This window comes from Petaurus breviceps, unplaced genomic scaffold (genome assembly GCF_028583685.1).
Source record: "Petaurus breviceps papuanus isolate PSGF00001 unplaced genomic scaffold, PetGlider_PUasm1.0 91041, whole genome shotgun sequence".
Lineage (NCBI taxonomy): Eukaryota > Metazoa > Chordata > Mammalia > Diprotodontia > Petauridae > Petaurus > Petaurus breviceps.
Window position 1 is genome coordinate 29,821,471 of NW_027187400.1, and position 22,121 is coordinate 29,843,591.

At 47.0% G+C, this 22,121-nt stretch overlaps 2 protein-coding genes across 3 annotated transcripts in view; one reads left to right on the plus strand and one right to left on the minus strand.

Moving 5' to 3' along the window:
* The window catches only part of KCNAB2 (potassium voltage-gated channel subfamily A regulatory beta subunit 2), a 202,719-nt gene extending 199,050 nt beyond the window's left edge, over window positions 1–3,669 (minus strand). For both annotated transcript variants that reach the window (XM_069079384.1, XM_069079381.1), the window contains exon 1: window positions 3,519–3,669. The gene's annotated coding sequence lies outside the window, so the exon portion shown is untranslated. The remainder of the gene's footprint in view (window positions 1–3,518) is intronic.
* Window positions 3,670–3,814: 145 nt separating this feature from the next.
* Window positions 3,815–22,121, plus strand: part of NPHP4 (nephrocystin 4) — a 169,960-nt gene continuing 151,653 nt past the window's right edge. Inside the window, exons 1-7 of the mRNA XM_069079459.1 lie at window positions 3,815–3,987; window positions 11,895–11,915; window positions 12,277–12,349; window positions 14,989–15,069; window positions 16,388–16,441; window positions 18,533–18,704; window positions 20,671–20,823. Coding sequence (XP_068935560.1) covers window positions 18,570–18,704; window positions 20,671–20,823 — 288 coding nt within the window. The 5' untranslated portion in view covers window positions 3,815–3,987; window positions 11,895–11,915; window positions 12,277–12,349; ... (1 more) ...; window positions 16,388–16,441; window positions 18,533–18,569. The remainder of the gene's footprint in view (window positions 3,988–11,894; window positions 11,916–12,276; window positions 12,350–14,988; window positions 15,070–16,387; window positions 16,442–18,532; window positions 18,705–20,670; window positions 20,824–22,121) is intronic.

The following is a 22,121-nucleotide window of genomic DNA, read 5'->3' on the forward strand; positions in this document are numbered from 1 at the left end:
ATAGGCTTAGAACTGGAAGAATCTTAGGGACTATTTGGGCCAATACCCTCAGGTTACAGATGGGTAAACTGAGGCCCAGAGAGGTTAAAGATCGCCTTAATGGTAAATGGTGGCACAAGACCCCATCTGTTCTTTCCATTATACCCTCATTTTTTCCTACTGCCTTGAACATAGTAGGTACTCAATAATTACTGGGTGACTGAAAAAGGGAGATAAGGTACCAGGTGGTAATTCTGTAAAAGACATATCTCGGGGGCATCTAGGTGGTACAGTAGATAGAGTATGTGCCCTGGAATCAGAAGGACCCGAGTTCAATTCCAATCTCAGACTCTTATTATTTGTGTAAACTTGGGCAAGTTACCTAACTCTGACTGTGAAAGAAAGGAAGGAAGGAAGGAAGGAAGAAAGAAAGAAAGAGACATCTTCTTAAGACTGATAGTGAGAGAGGAAAGGTTTTACTGCTTTAAAAATACTCAGTGTTCAACACCTGAGCTCCAGAGCTGAGAGGGCCATTCAAAAAGAGGGCCAACACTGTTATTTTACAGATGAAGAAACTGATGTTAAATGATTTGCTCACAGTCACACAGTAAGTTTCAAAGGCAGGATTTGACCTCTAGGTCTTCCTGACTCCAAACCCAATGCCCTACCCATTGTGCCAGAAAAAGGAAGAAGTAGAAAACTATGGTCCTAGGGAGGAGAAAGAAACCTTTCTACACCATCTTTTTCTCCTGCGTTATTTAGCTTCTTCTAAACATGTTTGCTTGGGGTGGCTAGGTGGCACAGTGAATAGAGCACCGGCTCTGGAGTCAGGAGGACCTGAGTTCAAATCTGGCCTCAGACACTTAACACTTACTAGCTGTGTGACCTTGGGCAAGTCACTTAACCCCAATTGCCCTGCCTCCCCCTCTTCCAAAAAATCAAAAACGTTTCAAACAAAAAATAAACATGGTTGCTAAGCTTGCTCTTTGATCCAGAGCCAAGAACAATTCCCCCATAGAAAGAGTGCCAGGTTTGGGATCCAATGATCTGGGTTCAAATCCAGCCTCAGCCAACCTGTTTGACTTTGGGCAAAGCATTTCCTCTTTCTGGGCTGTGGTATGCTCATTTGTAAATTGAGGGGATTGGATAAGATGGTCTTCCTGTGGTTCTATAGCGTCAGCCGGAGTTTGAAATTCTTCCCAGACTTAGATGAGGGCACAAGGAATGATGAAGGGGGTGCTAGATTTGGAAGGGACCTCAAAGGCATTAGAGACAGAAACAAAAAGTCTACTTTCTCTGGCCTTACTTCACAAACATTAAAGTGTACCAGACTGCACGAAAGTTACAGAAACCTGTCCAAGTGTTCTCCCCTAGTGAAAATGTATTTATTTTTTATTCATCCATCCATCCATCCACCCACCCACCCACCCACCCACCCACCCATCCATCCATCCATCCATCCATCCATCCATCCATCCACCCATTCCGGTAAAGCATAAGGAACAAGAGCCCATGAGTGCAAGAAGTTTGATCTTTAAATGAAACTCTGCCCGTGTACAGCCACCAAATCTGCAATGCTGCAGGCCTGAGTGGTGGAAGGCAATTACATGCTGCTTTATTCAAATGAGGCGACTAGAGTGAACTCTTGCAACATGCTTCATTTTGAATCCTAGAGAAATAGCATTCTTATGGGGTGGGGTGAAGTTCTGCAGAGGGGCTAGAACTCCAAAGAGCTGGGAGGCCAGTTGTGGTCTGAACCAGCTTCTCTGGCTCCCCTGATATATTAATTTCCATAAATGCTAATAGGCCATTTCCCTATCGGCTATTACTTATGGCACCTCCCCTTGGATAGATTTCAACAGAAAGGCAGAGAACAGAAAGGAAGGGGACACAGAAGCCCAGCTGTGGACCAGAGTTTACCTACAGGACTCTGGGTTACTAGTTATTTGGTCCCCAAAAGCTCCTTCTGATTTGAGGGTAAGACATCCCTGCTTCCTCCCCCACAGGCCAGATCCCCACAGTGTAGGGGAGCAAACAGTTGCCAAACCCACAAAATGCTGAATCACAAAGCTGAGGCACAGACGGGGAAGTAGGGGTGGGGGGTGGGGACCCGGGAAGAAAGAGAAGAATTATCAATCCCAAGACGAGTCCACCTGGGGCATGGCCAGGGGCCCTAGTCAAAGTGTAACTCTTCCTTGGGGATCCTGGGAGAAGCAATAAAGGGGAAAAGGGGAGCCCCTGGGGGGAGTCCTATCTGGTCTGGCCTGGCCTCGCTGGAGAGGGATGATCTTGCAGCAGCTGCAGGGGTAGGAAGTGGTAAAGCAGCCAGGCCACCAACCTCACAGAGGAGCTGCTGCAGGAAGAGAGGGCACTCAGGTGCCCTAACACTCCAGGCTGGGCCCAGGAGGGGAGTGAGAGGGCAGATGGAGGGGGAGGAGGATAAAGGGGGCAGGAAGGGCCGGTGGTGATGGTCTCTGGAGTGTGCCAGAGATCACAGGTTAAGGGGTGAGGAGCATGGAAAAAAAGAAGCTTTGGAAAGGAAGAGGGAGAGAGGCCAGAAAGGGGTGAGAAGATGAAAAGAATCCAAGAAGAGAGGGAGGAAAAGAGAATGAAGGAACAGGGCTTGGGGCATCGAAGAGAAAGGAGCAAAGCAGAAAAAAGAGTTATGGGGGCTGCAGATGAGCAAGAGGTGGGAAAATCGGATTTCAGGGAGAAGGAAAGGGGAGGTGAAGAAAGGGATTGAGGATGGGGAAGAGAGGAAAGAGAAGGGAGGCAGATGAAGGGAGAGGAGAGGGCACGGAGATAGGAAGGAAAGAGGGATGGAGATGGGGGAGGGAGGGAAAGGGATAGAGATGGGAGAAGAAGGGAAGGAGATGGGGAAGGGAAGGGAAGGGAAAGAGGGATGGAGATGGGGAGGGGAAGGGAAAGGGATAGAGACGGGAGGAGAAGAAGGGATGGAGATTGAGAGGAAGAGGAGAAGGGATGGAGATGGCGAGGGAAGGGGCAAGGGATGGAGATGGAGAAGGGACAAAGATGGGGAGGGGAAGTAGAAGAGATGGAGAAAAGAAGAGATGAAGAGATGAAGATGGGAAAGGAAGGGATAAAGGGTGGGGAGGGGAAGAAAGGATGGAGACAGGAAGGAGGAGAAAGGATGGGAATAGGAGACGGGGGAAATAGAGGCAAAGCAGGAGTATTATAGGCCTCCCAGCCTCCGCCTGTTACGGATGAATTAACTGAGGCTCAGAGAGGGTGGTGACTCGCCCAAGGTCACACAGCTGACCCATCTCAAAGGTGGCACTGGCACCCAGTGCCGGGGGCTTCGAGCCCCAGACGCTTCCTCCAGCCCACGCCGCCACGCCGGGGGCGGGGAGGGAGAAGGACGGGGACTGAAGCGGGAAGGGTGGACCCCGCGAAGCAGCATCCAGGCCGAGCCGGCACCGCCCGCCCAGCCAGCCCCGCTCCCGCAGCGGACAGAGAGCTGCACGCACCGCGAGGGCCCTCTCCCCCCACCCCCGCCCCGTTCACCTGCGCTCACTCACCTGGGGGGCTCCGGCTCCGGCTCCCGTTCCCAACTCCGGCTTTTCCTTCCCGCCCTCTCCCGAGGGTGAGTTCAGAGGCTCCGAATCCCGCTCACCCAGGCAGGTTCCGCTCGCAGCATCTCCACCTCGTGGGACTCCCGAGGCCACGCCCCCTGCGGTTTCCCATTGGCCCTTACAGTCTCCCGTCACCCTTTCATTGGCCGCGAATCCGCCAGTCATGCAAATCAGGACCGGTCAATTGCCGCAACGATTGGGTGACACCCTCCTGGTCGGGCTTCGGCGGCCTGGACTCTCATTGGCCCACAAGGGCCGCGGCCCCTGATGACGGTACTGGCGGGGGTGGGTCCTTGGCCTGGGCCAACTCTGGCCTTCCTAGTCCGCCCACCTTGGACCAGCTCGCCCGGTAACGGGTGGAACCGGCAGCATTCCCCCTAGGTCTCCAGACTGCTCCGGAAGACATGCAGCTCAGGTGGGCGCCACTTTTAGGTCCGCCGGGGCCCCTTGGGGGGAGAAATCTCCCTGCTAGAAGGCGTTTCCTCCCTCCATGGAGGTAGCGGCGCCCCGTCACCTCGGTAACCATACCGGGCGGCGGGCGGAACCATTGAGCCATGAGGGGGGGATGGGGCGGGAAGAGACAATAATAGAGGCTTTTGAGGGGTCGGAGAGCTCGGGGTCACATATGGGAGAGGTCTCTTAAGGCCATTTTGTGACGTGTAAGAGACCCGCTGTGGCGGGAGGGCGAGGCCTGGATGGGAAGAGGTATCTTCACCCCCGCGAGGAAGTTGGTTTGGCCCGCGGCGCTTAGGCCGGGAGGGGCCCAGGGTGGCGACCCCGACTCCTGACCCGTGCCCTTTGACCTTATTTGCTTAGTCCGCATCCCTCTCTCCCATATTCCCGAGTCCCTTTACTGCTTGTTTTGGGGCAAGGCAAGGAAAGGCTGGTCTGGCTCATTCCTTCCAGGGACGCATGGGTGGTCTTTTCTCTCCTTTCCCTCTCCCTTCCGTCTACTCTCTCAGGTTTGTGCCTCCTGTGATGGTGGGATGCGTCCCTTTCACCTCCTCGTCCCCTGGTCCTCCCCCCCCCCTTCCTCCTCCTTGCCCCCTTCCCGCTCTCCCCCCCCTCCCATCTTCTCCCCCTCCCTCTCCTGGTCCCTCCTCCCTCCTCAAGTCCTCCTCTTCTTCCCCATCCCTCCTAGTTCCATCAGTCTCTCCCTCTGTCCTCCATCCCCCCTCCTTTGAGTTTTTCCCGGTGTCCTCCCTCTCTCCATCCCCCTTCTCTTTTGAGTCCCCCCATCCTTCCTCTGAGTCTTCAGACTCCTGTCTCCACTCTCCCCTCTCTCCCTAGTCCTTACTCCCTTCTCCCTCTTCCCTTTATGCCCTCTTAGTCCTTAACACCCCCCTTTACTCCCCCTTCCCCATCTTTTCTTCCCTCCTGCTGCCCTTTTTTCTTTCCCCTATCTTCCTCTACTCTTCCTTTTTTTACTCCTTTTCACTTTACCCAAGTCCTCTTGCCTTGCCAATAATCTCCCCTCAAATACTTTCCTTTCAAAATTTCCCCATCACTCAAATTCTCTTTCCTTCCCCATTTTTTTTACTTACTCCCAAATCCTTTCTTTCTTTTTTTTTTTTTTTACTTCATCAGATGATCCTACGCCACTAACCCAGACTAGGACAGGTTAAAAACCCTCAGCCTTCCATTTATGGCAGCTTTACAGTGAGATTTTCTAAAACAGTCTCACTTTCATCATAAGAATTTGAGCCTTTGGGGGAAAAAAAAAGGCCTTTGTTAGACTTGTGCTCTGATTTCTGGTCTGAAAACTCTACTTTTTGTTCACCTGAGCTAAAATCTTTGACAATGTTTTAGGCATCTTCTCATGCCAACTTTATTGCTATAGAATACTATTAGCTCTTCCTCCATGGATTTCCTTATGTCATTTTCTTCTCATAGTTCATATATAGGCCTAGAACATGTGTGTGTGTGTACACACTCCTTTTTCTCACCAATGTATCGATCTCTATCTATCTATCTATCTATCTATCTATCTATCTATCTATCTGTCTGTCTGTCTCCTACCTTTTCATCACCAGTTTATTCAGAATGTGTCTGAACTCCTCTACTTTGAGAATTTTGACAGTATTTCACCATATATCTTTCAATTCATTCTTTTCTTTTTTAAAGCAATTGGGGTTAAGTAACTTGCTCAAGGTTACACGGCCAGGTGTTTCTGGGTGGATGCTAAGTGTCTGAGCCCGGATTCGATCCCCAGGTCATCCCGACACTGGGGCCGGTGCTCTTACTCGAGGTGGTACCTGGCCACCCCTCAATCCATTCTTTCAGTGATGGAATTGAATCCAACTGATATTAATTCAGTTCAGTAAATATTTGTGAAGTGTCTGTTATGTGCCAGAGAGGAAAGGGAGCAGGCTAACTATCCTCTAGACACTATGCTAAGTGCTTTGCATGTATTATTTTACTTGAACCTTGTGGAAGCTATAATCCACATTTTACATTTAAAACTGTGGTGGAGGTTAAGTGATTTGCCTCGGGGGACAAGGTTCAAATCCAGATGTTCCTGCCTCCAGGCCCATCACTCTATCCACTGGGCTACCTAGCTATCTGCCTCACTGTCTTCTTCCCTGGGAATATAAAGGTGTAAAACAAATTCAAGTTAGATATAGTAGTGTTTGATACTTATTAAGATGAATGACTTGGTACTTGAAAGAAAAACATTAAATGCCAAATTGATCCTCAAATTGAAGAAGAGAAAATATATATTTGAGCTATTTAAAATATCCTTTTGACATTGTTTTTGGCCCACAGTGCATATGGTAAGCATAAGTAAACAGATAACCATAAAGTTAATTATTATTTGTCAGCATCTGTTACATGAAGAAGTGAGACCCAGTTAAGCCAGATCATCCTGAGAGGTCATCCATGAACCTGGAAAGAAACCAACAAATAAGTGTGAAAAGAAACAGATTTGCCAGCTTATCTACAGCTAGTGTATTCATCACTATAACAGTGTAGCAACCATGAGGTTTCATTTTTTTGGCTCAGGATCTGCTATAAAATGGAGTAAAAATAACATTTAAGGTAATAATAGGAAGAAATCCTGGACTTGACCAAACACATAAAGAAGAAATCAGTCTTGGGGGTGGTACAATTTTAAAGGCATTCGAGGTCTGACTTTCAAGCTATTTCAGAGGGGAGAGGATTCCAAAAGAATGGAAATATCATAGATGGTTTTATTATCAAAAGTGACTGAGAAGATAGCAACAACTTCCAGCAAACTGCTCACTTTTTCATTTCTGTAAAATCCTTAAGGAAAATCGTCTCTGGCAATACTGAAAGTATCCGCATGGAAAACATGAGAAAGGAACAGGCAGACTTTTAGAGGTGATTTTCTACAAGACTATTTTCATAATCACTCAACTGAGAGATGTAGAGCTCACTGTGTGTAGTGATTAAAAAGGGGAAAAATATGACTCTATAGGGTAAAATGTAGCCAAGACTCTCAGGATTCCTTGATAGAGTCAACCAGAAGGATAACATAGTTCCATAATCATTTCAATCTAATTAAACTTCACTAGCATTTTTGGAGTGCCTCTAATAATAGCTAGCATTTCTATAGTGCTTTAAGGTTTGCAAGGCGCTTTACAAATAACATCTCATTTTATCCTTACAGCAACCCTGGGAGGTAGATGCTATTACTATTCCTATTGTACAGATGAGGAAACTGAGTCAGAGAGAGGTGAAGTGTCTAGCACAGGATCTGTCAGTCAGCAAGCATTTATTTAATGCCTTCTGGGTGCTAGGCACTGTGCTAACTCTGGCGATACAAAAAAAGGTAAAAAAAAACAATTCCTGCCCTCAAGGAGCTTATACTCTAATGGGGGAAATAACATGCAAATAACTATGTACAAACAAGCTGTATATGGGTTAAGTGAGATAAACAACAGAGGGAATACCTTAGTATTAAGAGGGATTGGGAAAAGCTTCCTGTAGAAGGTGGGATTTTACCTAGGACCAAAGAGAAGCCAGAGAGGGCTGGAGAAAATGGGGCAGGATAACCAGAGAAAAAGCATGGCTTCAGGAGATGGAGCCTCTTGTGTGAGGACCAGCAACGGATGACGGTGTTACTGGATCACACAGTATATGTTGGGGATTCAGGTGTGGGAAGGCAGGAAGAAGGGCCCATCTTTTATAAGAAGGGTTTTGAATGCTACAGGAGTTGATCTTTGATTCTGGAGGTGGTGGGGTTGGCCACTGGATTTTATCAAATAGGGTGATGTGGTCAGACACGTGCTTTAGGAAGATCAGTCTGACTTTTGAATAGAAGATGAACTGGAGTCAGGACAGGCTTGGAGCAGAGACCAACCAAAAGGCTATGGCTCTAGGCGCAAGCATCAGATGATGAGAGCCCGCACCAGAGCAGTGGCAGTGGCAGCAGAAAGTCAGGGCTTTATGGGAGATGTGGGGAAGGTGAAATGACCAGGACTTGACAAGTGATTGGAAGAGTGAGAGGAGGTGAACGTAATGCCTGTTTGGAAGCCTGGGTGACTGGGAGGAGGGTAGCACGGCATAAAGAATGAGATTATGGGGGTGGGCTGGATAATAAGTGCAGTTTTAGACATGTTGAGTTTAAGTTTTCCCCAAGATATCCTGTTCACAATGTCACTGAGACATCCTGTTCATGATGTCCAATAGACAGTTGGAGATGCCAGACTGGAAATTAGGACAAGAGTTAGGACTGGATAAATAGATCTGAGATCATGAACTTAGAGATGATCATTGAATCTGTGGAAGCTGAGGTCACCAGGGGACAGAGAGGAAGAAGAGGGCCCAGGACAGAGACTTGGGGATGGTAATCATTAGTGGTCATGACCTGGATAAAAATCCAGCAAAGGAGATTGAGCAGGAGTGGTCAGCCAGGCAGGAGGAGAACCAGGAGACAGCTACTCCATGGAAACTTGGAAGAGAATGTCAGCGGCAAGACTGTGAGAGACAGTGCCAAAGGCTGCAGAGAGTCTAAGACAGGAGAGCTGAGAAAAGGCCATTGGATTTGGTGATGAAGAGATCACTGGTAACTTGGGAGAGGGTAGTTTCAGTTGAATGATGAGGTCAGAAGCCAGACTGCAGGGTTAAAACAGTAAGAGGGACAGAGTTAATAAGTGCCTGAGGCTAGATTAGAATGCAGATCTTTCTGATTCCAGGGCCACTGCTTCATCTACTCCTCCTACTATGACAGTTTTTCTAGGCATTGAGAATACAAAGACAAAAATGAAATATTCTCACCTCAAAGTGCTTATATTTTACTGTTGGGAAGTAATGTGTACATATAAATTCAAAACAAATATGGAGTAGGTACACAATAATTTTGGTGTATATGGAGACACTGTAAAGTGGAGGTAGTGGTGGAGGGTGGTATCAGAAAAGGCTGGGTGCAATCCCCCCCCCCCAAAAAAAAAAAACAAGAAAAGAAGGCAGCTAGGTGACACAGTAGATAGAGCACCAGCCCTGGAGTCCGGACCTGTGGGTTCAAATGTGACCTCAGACACTTGACACTTACTGACTGTGGGACCCTGGGCAAGTCACTTAAGCCTGATGGAAGAAGAAGAAGAAGAAGGAAGAGGAGGAGGAGGAGGGTGTGGGAAGTAGGAGCTGAGCTTTTTAGTAAGGTGGCAATTCTAAGTGACAGGGGAGGAGAGAGAACATTCCAGTTTAGGGGAATGATGGCCTTTGCAAAAAGTAGAGAGACAGATGGAATGTCATGTGTGAAGCAAAAGTAAGCCAATTTGGCTGAAATAGAAAGTACATGGAAAGTAGTGTGCCTGAATGGATAGATTGGCACTGGGCTTTGTAGGCTTTAAAGGCAGATGGAAGAGCTGGTATTTTATTCCAGAGGCAGGTGGCCCACTGGATCATTTGGAGAGGGTGGGGGCAAGTGGCACAGTCAGACCTGGGCTCCAGAGGTATCACATCTATAGCTGTGTGGAGGATGAACTGGAGAGAGTAGAGACTTAAGACAGTGAACCAATTTGGAGGCTAATGCAGTAGACCAGGTGAGAGGTGATGTGGATTAGGGATTTAGGGAGGTATCTGTGTGACTGGAAGGAAGGTGATGGTTATGAGGGACATTTTGGAGGTACAATTGATAAAGCTGGTCAGTGGAGAGACTGGGGGTGGGGTAAGTGAGGGTTGAGAAGGAATGAGATTGTAAAGGTGGAAGATGATTGGTGCTTTTGAAAGAAATGGGGAAGTTCAGAAGGGGGTGAGTTTAGGGGAAAAGATAATGAGCTCAGTCTTGGATATGATGAGTTTGAGAAGCCTTCAAGACACTGAGTTGGAAATGTCCAACATATAGGAGATGGGAGATGGCCACAGGGGGTCGGCTGTGTCACCTTGGGAGACATCTTGGGAACTAATGAGAGTTGAGAAGTGAGTACAGAACAGAGCCCTGTGCCCACGCATACATTAAGGTAGTAATGGGTGCTAATCCTGCAGAGGTGAGTGACAGAGTAATCAGACATTAGAAGGAGACTCAGGAGAGAACATGTCACAAAAACCTAGGAAAGACAGGATGCAGAGGAAGGAGCTATTCAGTGGAATAAAAAACTCAGATACTTACTAGCTGTATGACCGTGGACAAGTCACTTCCCTCCCGTTTGCCTCAGTTTCCTCATCTGTAAAATAAGCTGGAAAAGGAAATGACAAACAAGTATCATTGCCAAGAAAACCTCAAATGGGGTCATAAAAAGTCAGACACAATTGAAAAATGACTATAAAGGGTACATGAATGGGTAGGATGTGAAATAAGTATTATTGACTAATTCAGGCAGTCCCTGTCCCTTAGACAACCACTGCAGATGTCAGCAGAGTGGGCCCATAATTCAGTGGGGAGAAAAAAATAGAATAGCTTGGATTGGACTTGAGAAATTATATAGCACTTTCAACAATACCAGGCTGTTTACTGTGGCAAAAACCCTTCTCAGTACCAGTGTTTTCCAGTGATCCTACTGTGGATCATAGAATACCACAATCCCAGAAAAATTAAGTTTACAGGTGTCCCAAAGGTCAGCGGAAAGACACATGGTGGGTGTCAGAAGGATGCAGTGAATCCTAGGATCAGAGTATCTCCGTGTTAGAAGGGCCCAAGGAAGTGATCCAGTCCAAGTTAAACCTGTCCAAGAACCCCCTCCATGGCAGTTCCAATAAGTGATTGTGCGACCTTTGTGTGGAAACCTTCCAGGAGGAGGCACTCATAACTTCCTTTGGCAATCCATTCACCTTTGGATTACATTGTTTGGGAAAATATTTTTCTTTATATGAAGTTAAAATTTTCATCTCTGTGCCTTCTACCCATTTTGCCCAGCTTTGCACTTTGAGACTAAGCAGATTCTAATCCATATGGATAGCCTTTCTCTGGTACTCTAAGATAATTATCAGGTCTCTTCTACACACTTTGCCTCCTTTCAAGTCTCCCATTGGTTATTTTCTTCTGGAGCCTCCATTTTGTGGAAAGGCCCAAGCAAGCCTCGCTTCGTTTTGTTCCTGATTTTCTGTGCTTCAAAACCCTGTACTTTTGATGGGTACCTCTCTCCACCCCCAAGTCTTTTAGCTATCTTTTGTGTGCTCCCTGAGGTCAGGCACAGTCCTTTTTTTTTTTTAAAGTAGTTGGGATTAAGTAACTTGCTCAAGGTTACATGGCCAATTATTTTGTGTGGGTGCTAAGTATCTGAGGCCAGAACCGATCCTGGGTCTCCCGACTCCAGGGCCGGCGCTCTGACTCACTGTGCCACCTTGGCCTCCCCGGGCACAGTCTTTTTGCTTGCTTTTATATCCTCAGTTCTCAGTACAGAGCCTGGCACATAGTAAGCACTTAATAAATGCTTGGTTTTTTTTTTCCTTCCTTCCTTCCTTCCTTCCTTCCTTCCTTCCTTCCTTCCTTCCTCCCTCCCTCCCTTCTTTCCTTCCTTCCTTCCTTCCTTCCTTCCTTCCTTCCTTCCTTCCTTCTTTCTTTCATCCCTCCCTCCCTTCGTTCCTTCCTTCCTCCCTCCCCTCCCTCCTTCTATTCCTTCCTTCCTTCCTCCCTCCCTCCTCTTCCTTCATTTCCTTCCTTTCCTCCCTCCTACTTTTCTTTCCTTCTATCCAAAACAGCCTAAATTCCTTTGATTTCCCTATGACTTTGTCTCCAGTCCTTTCCCCATTCTTGTCCCCACTTCCGGACATGCTCCAGTTTGCCTAGTAAGAGAGGAGGGGGCATTCCTTGGGGCAGGCACATTCTAGGATGATAAAGGTCTTTTGGTGCCACCAGTTGGCACTATTAAACAAAGAACTGCTACCATTTCAAAGATTTCTTTTTTTTTTTCCTTGCAGGAGCAGTGGGATGAAGGAAGGGTAGGTATCGTGAATGGTTCAGTTTACAACAATGTCAAAATAAGTAATAGCTTTTATCAATAATAGCCAGTTGATAGAGTCATAGCTTTAGAACTGGAAGGGACCTTACCGACTATCTAGTTTGGGGTTCTTAACCTGTGGTCCATGAATCCCACGGGGGGAGGGGAGGGGCGGCTAGGCTCCGGGGTGTCTGGGACATGAAAAGGGTTCAGAACTCCTGGTCTAGTTCAACCTTCTCTTTTTACATACAGGGAAATGGAAGCTTAGAGAGGCTGTGATTGAAACCACAGATTCTTTTGACTCTACATGTCGAGTTTTGCAATTGCTTGATGAGAAATAAAAGCAATGATGTTGGTTCTAGGTTCCCCAGGGAGGAAAAATCCTAGCTGGTGGCAGAGGAGCCAGAGGTATTAAGTGTCAGGCACTATGAAAAGGTGAGTTGGAAACACAAAGAAGGAAAGACCGCAGGCTCTAGCTGGGAGTTTTTAATCTATTCATGAGATAATTGGTCCTATGTGCCCATTGTAATGAGAGGTAGAAAGGGTTAGTGTGATAAGAGAAATGGGCAGAGGGCTCTTCTAGTTGAGAGGAGGGATTTATTGCTTCCAGTTTGTATGGGTGTGTTTGTGTGAATGAATCTGAGATGCCTACGTGAAGGGGCTGGCATTTGAGCTGGGCCTTGAGATCTTCGTAGAAATGGATGAATGGAGCCTAAAAGAACGGGGAGGCATTCCAGGTGAAGGGCACCCAGTGTAAGCGATAGCCAAGACTCAGGAAAGAGCTGGTGTGCTCAGGGAACAGCAGATAGTCAGTGGTCTGGCTGAAGGGCACTGTGTCTGAGGTGGATTACAGGAAAGTCAGGCTTAGATTAAGGGTTAGTTAGAGCCAGGTTTTGTGACACCAAGTTCACACCTTTTTCCATTATGTCATGTTGTAAAGGTAGGTTGGAGCCACACTTTCTACCTCTAATTCATTTACATTATATTAGAATTTCAAATTATTGACAAAATGGGGATAAATGGATTAAGAATTGGTTGATTGGCTAGACACAAACATAGTAATTAATAAATTAAAATCAACCCAGAAAGAGTTCTTTAGTAGAATGGCCCAAGGATCTACCCCCTTGGCTTTGTCTTGTTTGATATTTTTATCAAGGATTTAAATGAAGATATGGGTAGAATACTTACCAAATCTGCATATGACACGAAGCTGGGAGAAATAAGCTAGCACATTGGCAGCAAAATCAAGATACCAAAAGATTTCAACATGCTAGAATGATGGGCTGAAATTTCATCTGAACATATGTAAAGTCCTAGGTTTGAATGAAAAAATCAATGGCATGGAGGAAGCCATTGCACCGTTGATGCAATTGAAAAAGTCCTAGGGGGCTTTTGCTACAAACTCAGGGTAAATCAAAATTGTGACACAGCCAAAAAAGTCATCAATTTTTTTTCTTGAGCACCTACTATGTGTCAGATACTGGGCTAAGTGCTGGGGGTGCAGAGAAAGGCAAAAGCGGTCTTTGCCTTCGAGGGGTTACAGTTTAATGGGAGCAACAATGTACAGACAACTGCATACAAACCAGACGTTACAAGATAAATTGGAGATGATTGCAGAAGGATGGCACTAGCTTTAACAGAGACCCAGATAGGCCTCTTGCAAGAAGTATAATTGGAGCTGACTGTGGGGGGAAGCTCCAGCAAAGGGACAGACAGTGAAGAGGCCCTGAGTCTTGAGAGGCAGTGTTATGTGTAAGCAGCCCAAGAAGGCTGTTATTGCTGGGTCATAGAGAACATGGAGGGCAGGGAGTGGCAGGAGACTGGAAAGCTAGGGAGGTGCCAGGTTGTGAAGGACTTTAAAAGCCAAACAGGAGATTTTATATTTGATCCTGGATATAATGTCGAGCTAGTGGGGGGTGGGGAGTGGAACACAAATGTGTGTGTGTGTCTGTGTATTTGTGTGGGGTGCGTATGTTTGTGTGTGTGATGTGTGTGTCTGTGTTTGCATGTGTGGTATGTATATATGTGTGCCTGTGTGTCTCTGTGTTTGTATGTTTGTGTGTGTGATGTGGGTATAAGTGTGTATGTGTGCGTTTGTGTGTCTCTGTGTATATGTATGTCTCTGTGTGTGTGGTGTGTGTATGTTCGTGTGTGTGGTGTGTGTATGTGCGTATATGTCTGTGTGTGTCTTTGTGTGTGTCTCTGTGTGTCTCTGTATGTATGTATGTATGTCCATGTGTGTCTGTGTGTGTGTGACCTGAACTCGAGGAAGATGGCTTTGGCAGCCAAGTGAAGGATAGACTGGAGTGGAGAGACTTGGGACAGGAAGACTTCTCAAGACTGCTGCAGTAGTTCAGGTGTGAGGTAATAAGGGCACCAAGATGGCAGCTGTGATACAGGGGAGAAGAGGGAGTTTATGAGAGATCTTATGAAAGTTGAATCAGCAGCACTCGGCAATGAAGGGACAAGGGAGAGAGGCATTGAGAACATCACCTGTATCGTGAGCCTGGGTGACTGGGAGGATGGCGGCATCTTCGACAGTAAGAAGGAAGTTTGGAAGAGGGGAGGGTTGAGAAACAGAATGAGTTCAGGTTGGGGAATGTTGAGTTTAAGATGTCTCCTGGCCATCCATTTCAAGATATCCAGTCGGCAGCTGGAGATGCAGGTCAGGAGAGAGGTTAGGGCTGGATTAATAGATCTGAGAATCATCAGCGTAGAGATGATTATTGAATCCAGGGGAGCTGGATTCACATCACCAAGTGAAATATTATAAAGGGAGAACAGAAGAGGGCCAGGAGAGAGCCTTGGGGGACACCCAAGTGGGCATGACACAGATAAAGATGCCCCGAAGGAGCCTGAGGAAAGAAGCATTCTGATAGATGGGAGGAGAACAGGAAAGCACAATGCCATGAACGCTTAGATGGGAGAGAGAATCTAGGAGACCAGCTTCTTAATGCCAAAGGCTGCAGGGAGAAGGGTCAAGAAGGATGACCGAAGAAGTCTAAGGCCACATTAATAAAACTACTACGTTTGGAATAAGAGGTGGTAATGCTATTGTACTCTGCTCTGGTCAGATCATAGAGGAGGACCATGTTCACTTCTGGGTGCCACATGGAGCCTGACTCAAGGGAGATTTTTAGCCTGAAGAAGAGATGGTAAATATTTGAAGGACTGCCATATGCAAAAAGGATTAGAATTGTTTTGCTTGGTCTTAGAGCGCAGATCTGGTGACAGTGTATGGAAGTAGCAGAGGTTGGGTTTTGCTGAATACAAGGACAAATTCGCTAACAATTAAAGCCATCCCCAAAAAAGGCATGGGTTCCCTTGGGAGGTCATGAGTTCTCCATCACTGGAGCTCTTCAGATGGAGGCTGGATGGACACTTGTTGGGTATATTGAGGAGGGGGAGATTGTTCAGATGTGGGTTGGAGCAGATGACCCCTGAGGTCCTGGTCACCTTTGAAGTTGCATGATTCTGTAATGATCTGTGATTTTTGAGCATGTCTTTTCTCTTGCCTGATCCTTCATTTTCTCATCTCCAAAATGAGAGGGTTGGTTCCTTCTGGCTCTAAATCAAATTTATGGAATTTTGGGGTCAGACTATATCCTGTATTTGTTAGTGAGACCTGTTGACAAAGAGTGATGTTACAGCCTAGCTCTTAGGCACTGCACTCATCTGGGGGACTGGAACTAGGTTGGGGGGATGGTGGGAGGTGAATAAGGTCCTGAATAAGATTTCCGAAACGGGTTGAATTGGGAAGAAAAAAACTGATAAGGGAAAAGAAATCCTGCCTTGGGCTTAGGGAAATATCAGAAAAGAAGAGGAAGAAGATTCTTAGCAATCAGGCTTCTTCTAGCTGAACTCTAGAAAAGCTGTCAATTAGTGGAGTGTTAGTTTTGTTGGAAATACTCTTCCAAGTTTGTAATGGAAGCCAGTAAGGAAATGGGATTCTTTAAAAAAAAAATACGGATATCATTTTTTTTCATATCACCTTCATTTCCTAATATTTACCATCCCTTATAACGAGGAATTAAGAAAAAAGGAAAGGGGGAAAGGAGTACTTTAGTAAAGCTAACCAACACAGTGTCAGCTGAATCTCATGTAGGTGGCATTTGGAAAGTGGGATTCTTTTCAGTAATATGTGTTATGACCTGTTTTACTGGAGTTAATCTCGCAAGGTGAGTGATCCCTATCTTTTGCTCATCTTTTTGTATTTCAAGATGGGGCTGGGTATTGATGCACAGGAAGGAATCTCTCTTGTGTGCCTTAAGCCTGTCCCCATGCCATCATTTTATCCTCCACTCAGCTACCATGGTGATTTTTTCCAAAGCACAATAATAATAACAACAACAACAATTGTTAGCATTTATATAGCACCTACTGTGTCCTAGACACTGTCCTAAACACTTTTGCAGATATATTGTTTGATCCTCACAACAGCCTTGCCAAACTCTTATTATTTCCATTTTACAGTTGAAGAAACTGAGGCAAACAGAGTGAAGTAACTTGCCCAGAGTCATACAGCTGGTAAGTATCTGAGGCTGGATTTGAACTCAGATCTTCCTGAGTTCCACGCACCGCACTGCCTAGCTGCCATAAATCAGACCATGTCACCCCTGGCTCAGTGAGTGACAGTAACTCCCCCTTGCCTCCAGGATCAAATAGAAAATATTCCATTTGGCATTGAATGCTCTTCCTAACTTGGTCACTGTAGCAGCAAGCACCCCAAGCGTCCTCAGGGTTTGCAGCTACCACAGGTTCTTGGATCTGCTTTGTTAAAGGAAAGCAACTCAAAATGGGTTAACAAGCTTACTTTAATCAGTCAGACATATATCATTTACCTTGTTCAGGAGAAAAGGTCAGCACCCTGAACCTCAAAGTATACAGGCATAATTATCAAGACAGAAACATCAAGTAGACAGATTTCCAAACTGTCCAACCATTACATCCATACCCAGTCAACATCTGGGTTTCCACATTCTGGGATTTTCAAAGCCGGGGGACTCTCAACAATGGCTTCCCAGAATTCAGATCAAATCACAGAACACTTCTCAAAGTGAGTCCCAAAACAAAGCTACACATCAGGGCTTATATAGCCTTCTCCTGGCTCAGAGAATGTAACAACCTTATTGACCCAGTGGCCAATCAAAAAGTATCTACTGAAAAACAAGCCTCCCTCCCCAGGCTTCTGGTGCACTTTAGCCTAGGGGCAGGGAAGATCTTCCAAATTTGCATTCCCATTACAGTCACTTCCTACCTCTCCACTTTTCTTATGCCTAATTCCCTTGCCTGAACTCTGTGATCCTGCAGTTTTCCTCAGCACAACACTTTATCTCCCATCTCCCACCTCTGAGCCTTTGCACTGGCTGCTTCCCACCCCTAGAATGCTCTGCCTCTCGCCTCCACCCACCTTTTTGTTTCTTCCATTCCATTCCTATCTCAGCTTCTGTAGGAGATCTTTCCTTGCCCCTCCCACCAGCCTCTACCTTCCCTCTTGGATTATCTCCATTTTATCCTATGTCTTTGAATTTATTTATATGTTATTTCTCCTCTTAGATTGTGAGCTCCTTGAGGCCGGACATGGTTTTGCCTTGTATCCCTAGTGCTTAGCACAGTGCCTGGTACAGAGTAGGGACTTGATTAATGCTTGTTGACTGACTGGCTGCCTGCCTATTAGTCTGTTCTCCTAGCATACTGTATTTCTTTTATGCATTTAAACTTTTTCTTATCAGTATTTCTATTTATCTGTGCACATGAAGCGGAATTCCATCCTTTTTACACTAATACTCTCTTGGCGATGTTTTGTGGCTACAGCTATGGAATGCCCCAATCTCCAAAGACTCCAAATGACTTGGGAACCAACCATGTAGCCGTGATGAGGTTCATGTTGGGGGGAGGGAGGCAGTGAGCAAATCCAAGCTGGAACACATTACAGAAGCAGAAAGGCTGTCAGCCCAAAAATGTATGACCATACAAAAAAGGTGGGCGAGTTGAGAAGCGAGAGCAGGGCATAACTAATTGCTGGGCAACCCATGTGCTTCACTGGTATCTGTGCGTGCCAAGAGAGCGAGCACTTAGCACAATATCTGGCATGTACTTAATGCCTAGTGAATCCTTGTTGACTGTTGGCAGCCTGGGGGAAGGCGGCTGGGCTGTTGGCTTGGCCTGTGGCGGATTTATGGGAGGGCCCAGCTTGAAGGAGACTCCTTGAGGGCCAGGTCGGCATCTTATTACTTATTTTTGTATCTCGCCACCACCTGGAAAGTTGCTTTGCCCATAGAAGGGGCACAGTAAAGGCTCGTGGCCTAAATGAACAGTGCCAAGCCCCATTGCATGGTTTCTCAGGTCCTGACCAACCTCAGCACAAAGTCCAGGCTCTTAGTGGGAGATGAGATACTGAAGCATTGTGTCAGATCAGAATCATTTCTGCTTAACAGGAGAAGTGTTTGAATCACTTTGATTGCAAGGAGGTCAGCTCTGTGCTGAAGTGTGTGCCTGCGTACGCCAGGCCCTCCTTGGCTGTGAGGAGGGGCCCTTTCCTTAGGTGGGGGCAGCATGAAGAGGAGCACTATTGCTGTGACAATTTTGTTTGCTCTTCCTTTGACGTGAATGGCACAGGTAATCCAGAGACAGGAGGGACCCTGGAACTGCAAGGATGGCTGAGTGGCACCGAACATTCATACAAAACCTCCTCGTTCCCCCCCATCCGCAGAGAGGGCGCCAGCTTTCGAAGGAGTCGACGGCATTTCAGTGTGTCCTGAAATGTCTCAATGGACCGCAAATTAAGCAGGTAAAGAGACGTGTCTGTAACACTGTGCCCATGACCTTGGGTCCTGGTTGTATTCTGAGTCAGAGTGGCTACCGGTCAGCTAGACAGTGAAACTAGAGTGGTTTTGAAAACCAGTGGCAACACACACACGTTTGCAAGCACACACACATTTGTACACACATAGTCCAGAGGCAATAGTTACCCCTGTTTTTAAGAGATGGGCTTGCTCATGCTGGTTCTCCCACACTGGCCTTTTCATGTTTCTTAATTAAGATCAGAACAGTACAAAGCTGTTAGGCCTCCCATCAGCCTTGTTAGTGTACATATCAAAAGCCTTTTTGCTCTCTTTCCATCGGAGTTTTCCCAGCCTCAAGCAGGGACGGTTCTGTCACTCTGATCCTGACAGATGCCCTTTAGCAGATGAGGAGCCTCCATGAGAGATTTTTTTCATCTTCTGACATTCATCCAGATCCCACGTGGCTTGGGCTCTCTAAGGAGGCAGAGCGTCCTGCTAGTGCAGATGGGATACAGTATTGCCCGTCCCTGACCTCCCCGGGGATCTGTGTGATGTTTTTCACACTGGCCTTGGGGGATTTGCTTTATTTTAGCTTGCTATGTAACTTGGCATCTGTATTGTTCTCTCTTGCTAATGATGGAGCTTTTCTGTACATTCTGCTTAATGGGGTCTCGGGGCGTCTGAAGTGTGCCCTGACGATCACCATCGTCATTCTGCAGGGGCTGGGGGTGAGCAGCAGAGCCACTGGGAGGCCAGAGCGACAGGATAGAGCAGTCTTCTTTAGACAGATGTTCCTTTGTAAACCTAGTAACTCAAAGGGGGACATTAAATAAGATTGTGTCAGCTTGTCAGAGAGCTCTGACTTCAGACCAAATGTAGAAGCTGTTATGTACTGATTTTTGACCCTCCTGAGAACCTTATTAATGATTTCTAAGCAGTTCTTTCTTATCAATATGAGAGGAAGGGAAAAAGAATTTATATAGTACCTACTATGTGCCAAATGCTGTGTTAAGGGCTTTACAAATGTTATCTCCCTTGACCCACACAGCAACCCTGGGGGCAGGTGCTGTTATCCTCCCCATTTTACAACTGAGGAATCTCAGGCAGACAAGGGTTAAATGACTTATCCAGGGTCAGTAGTCAGTGAGCATCTCAGACTGGATTTGAATTTAGATCTTCCTGACTGGGGCTCTGTCCTGCACTCCATTTCTCATTTTCATTTGGCTTAATTTGATTGCAGTCCTTTTGAACATTTTAAATTCATTTAAAGAATTAAAATTAACTTAATTAAAATAAATTTAATGTGCTCCTTTAACTTGGGCGAGTCATTTATGACCCCTTTTTCTTGAGGTTTTAGATTGATCAGATCACAGATCTAGGCCTGGCAGACAGTGGAAGGCCTCCCAACCCTCATTTTGTAGAGTTGGGAGCTAGGGCCCAGGGAGCCAAAGAACCTTACTCTAGGCCATGCTAGTAGTCACCCCCAGAGCTGGAGTCTGAGCCCCACTTCTCTGATTCCTTATTCAGGGCTCTCTCCACTAGACCGAAATTTAAAGTCGAAAGATTCTTCCAAAAAAGCAGGTTGTTTAAACAGGGTCCCTGTTGAGAATGAAAATCCTAGGAGTTGTTTGGACCCAGGGGCAGAGAACCAGACCAGGATTCTTGTCTCCTCTCTTGTTGGGCATTTTAGCAGCTGGTAGCTAGAGTGTTTGCAGGTGGCTGTACACGAATCAGCTTACTGCAAATATCCAGACTGAAAGAAGCCATAAGACACCAGGCTCTTCCTCTGGTTTTCTCATTGCTTGGCTCCGAATGAGGGCTTAGCCTGGATTTCCCCCTTCCCAGAGGAGCCTGCTGTGGTGCCCCAGGTCCCAGTCCTGAGTTATTTTGACGGGCTTCCTGGCACACCTGGATCTGGCAGGGACCTGGGGGGCACTTTCAGGTGGGGGTTCTGTGCCTTTTGTCTTCCAGAGGGTGCTGGAAGTGCTGTCTGGTGTGGAGTACCATCTCCGCATCTCTCTCTTTGACGTGACCTATCGACACTTCTTTGGGAGGACGTGGAAAAGCACAGCGAGGCCAGCGAAGCCCATGGTTGGGGAGCAGCCCAGGATCATCTTCAATGAGGTAGAGCCCAGGGATGGTAAAGGAACACTCAATATGGGGCTTTTCTGGGGGTGGGAGAGAGAGGGCGGGGGCCTGTTGGGGGCAGAGATGTCTTTGCTCGGTGGAGCCCCAATGGCCGCTCTCCAGGGAAGTGGGGCGTGTCCCCCCAGGTTCCCAGGAGTCCAGGACTTTGTTCTGTCCTTCTCTAATACACTCAGCACATGCTGTTGCATGTTACTGTGATCTCTTTATGTCCTGGGATGACAGTCAGGATCCAGAAAACTCTAGGACAGGCTAGGAGTTAACTGAGTCCAATCAGATGAAATTCAGTGGGTATAACGATAACGTCTTATAATTGGGTACCACAGAAAAGCTGTACAAACATATGATGGGGAGGAGTGGTCAGAGAATAGTTGGGCTGAGGAAGATCTGAAGGTTTTAGTGGCCCACAAGCTCAGTATGAGTTAGCAGTGTGATGTAGCAGCCGAGGAGCTAATGCATTCTCAGACTGCATTGAGAAAGGCAGCCCTGGAGTGAGAGCGGCTCCTCCCACTGACTGGCCTCATCACACCTCGTCTGCCCTGTGGTGTCAAGGAGCAGAGAGTCTGGAGGATGGCAGCCAGGAGAGGGGAAAGGGAAGAATCATTTAAATAGCACCTGCTGTGGGCCAGGCTCTGTGCCAAGCACCTTACAGACATGTCCTCATTTGATCTGCCCAACAACCTGCAAGGTAGGTACTGTTGTTGTCCTCATTTTATAGTCAAGGAAACCGAGGCAGACAGAAGTAAAGGGACTTCCTCAGGGTCACACAGCTCATAAATATCTGAGACTGGTTTTGAACTCAGGTTTTCCTGGCTCCCGGCCCAGGGCTCTGTTCACACAGTGCTGCCTCTACAGGTAAGAGCCTTGAATCTCATTCATCTGCAGACCACTTGAATGAGCTAGGAAAAGAGAGGGCATGAGGGGACATAATAGCTGTCCTCAGGCATTTCAAAGGCTGTTGTATGGGAGAGGCTTGTTCTCCTTGGCCCTACAGGCTAGAACCCGGAGAACCTGACTGGAGTATCACAGAGGCAAGTTAGGCTTGATATCTGAAACAAGGTCCTGAGAGGTGGAAGCATCCAGAGACGCCCCGGGCTGCCCCGAGAAGGCAGCGGGGCCGTCCAGAGAAGGCAGCAAGGCCGTCCAGAGACGCCCTGGGCCACCCCGAGAAGGCGGCAGGGCCATCTAGAGATGCCCCAAGATGCCCTGGGCCACCCTGAGAAGGCGGCGGGGCCATCCAGAGATGCCCCAAGATGCCCTGGGCCACCCTGAGAAGG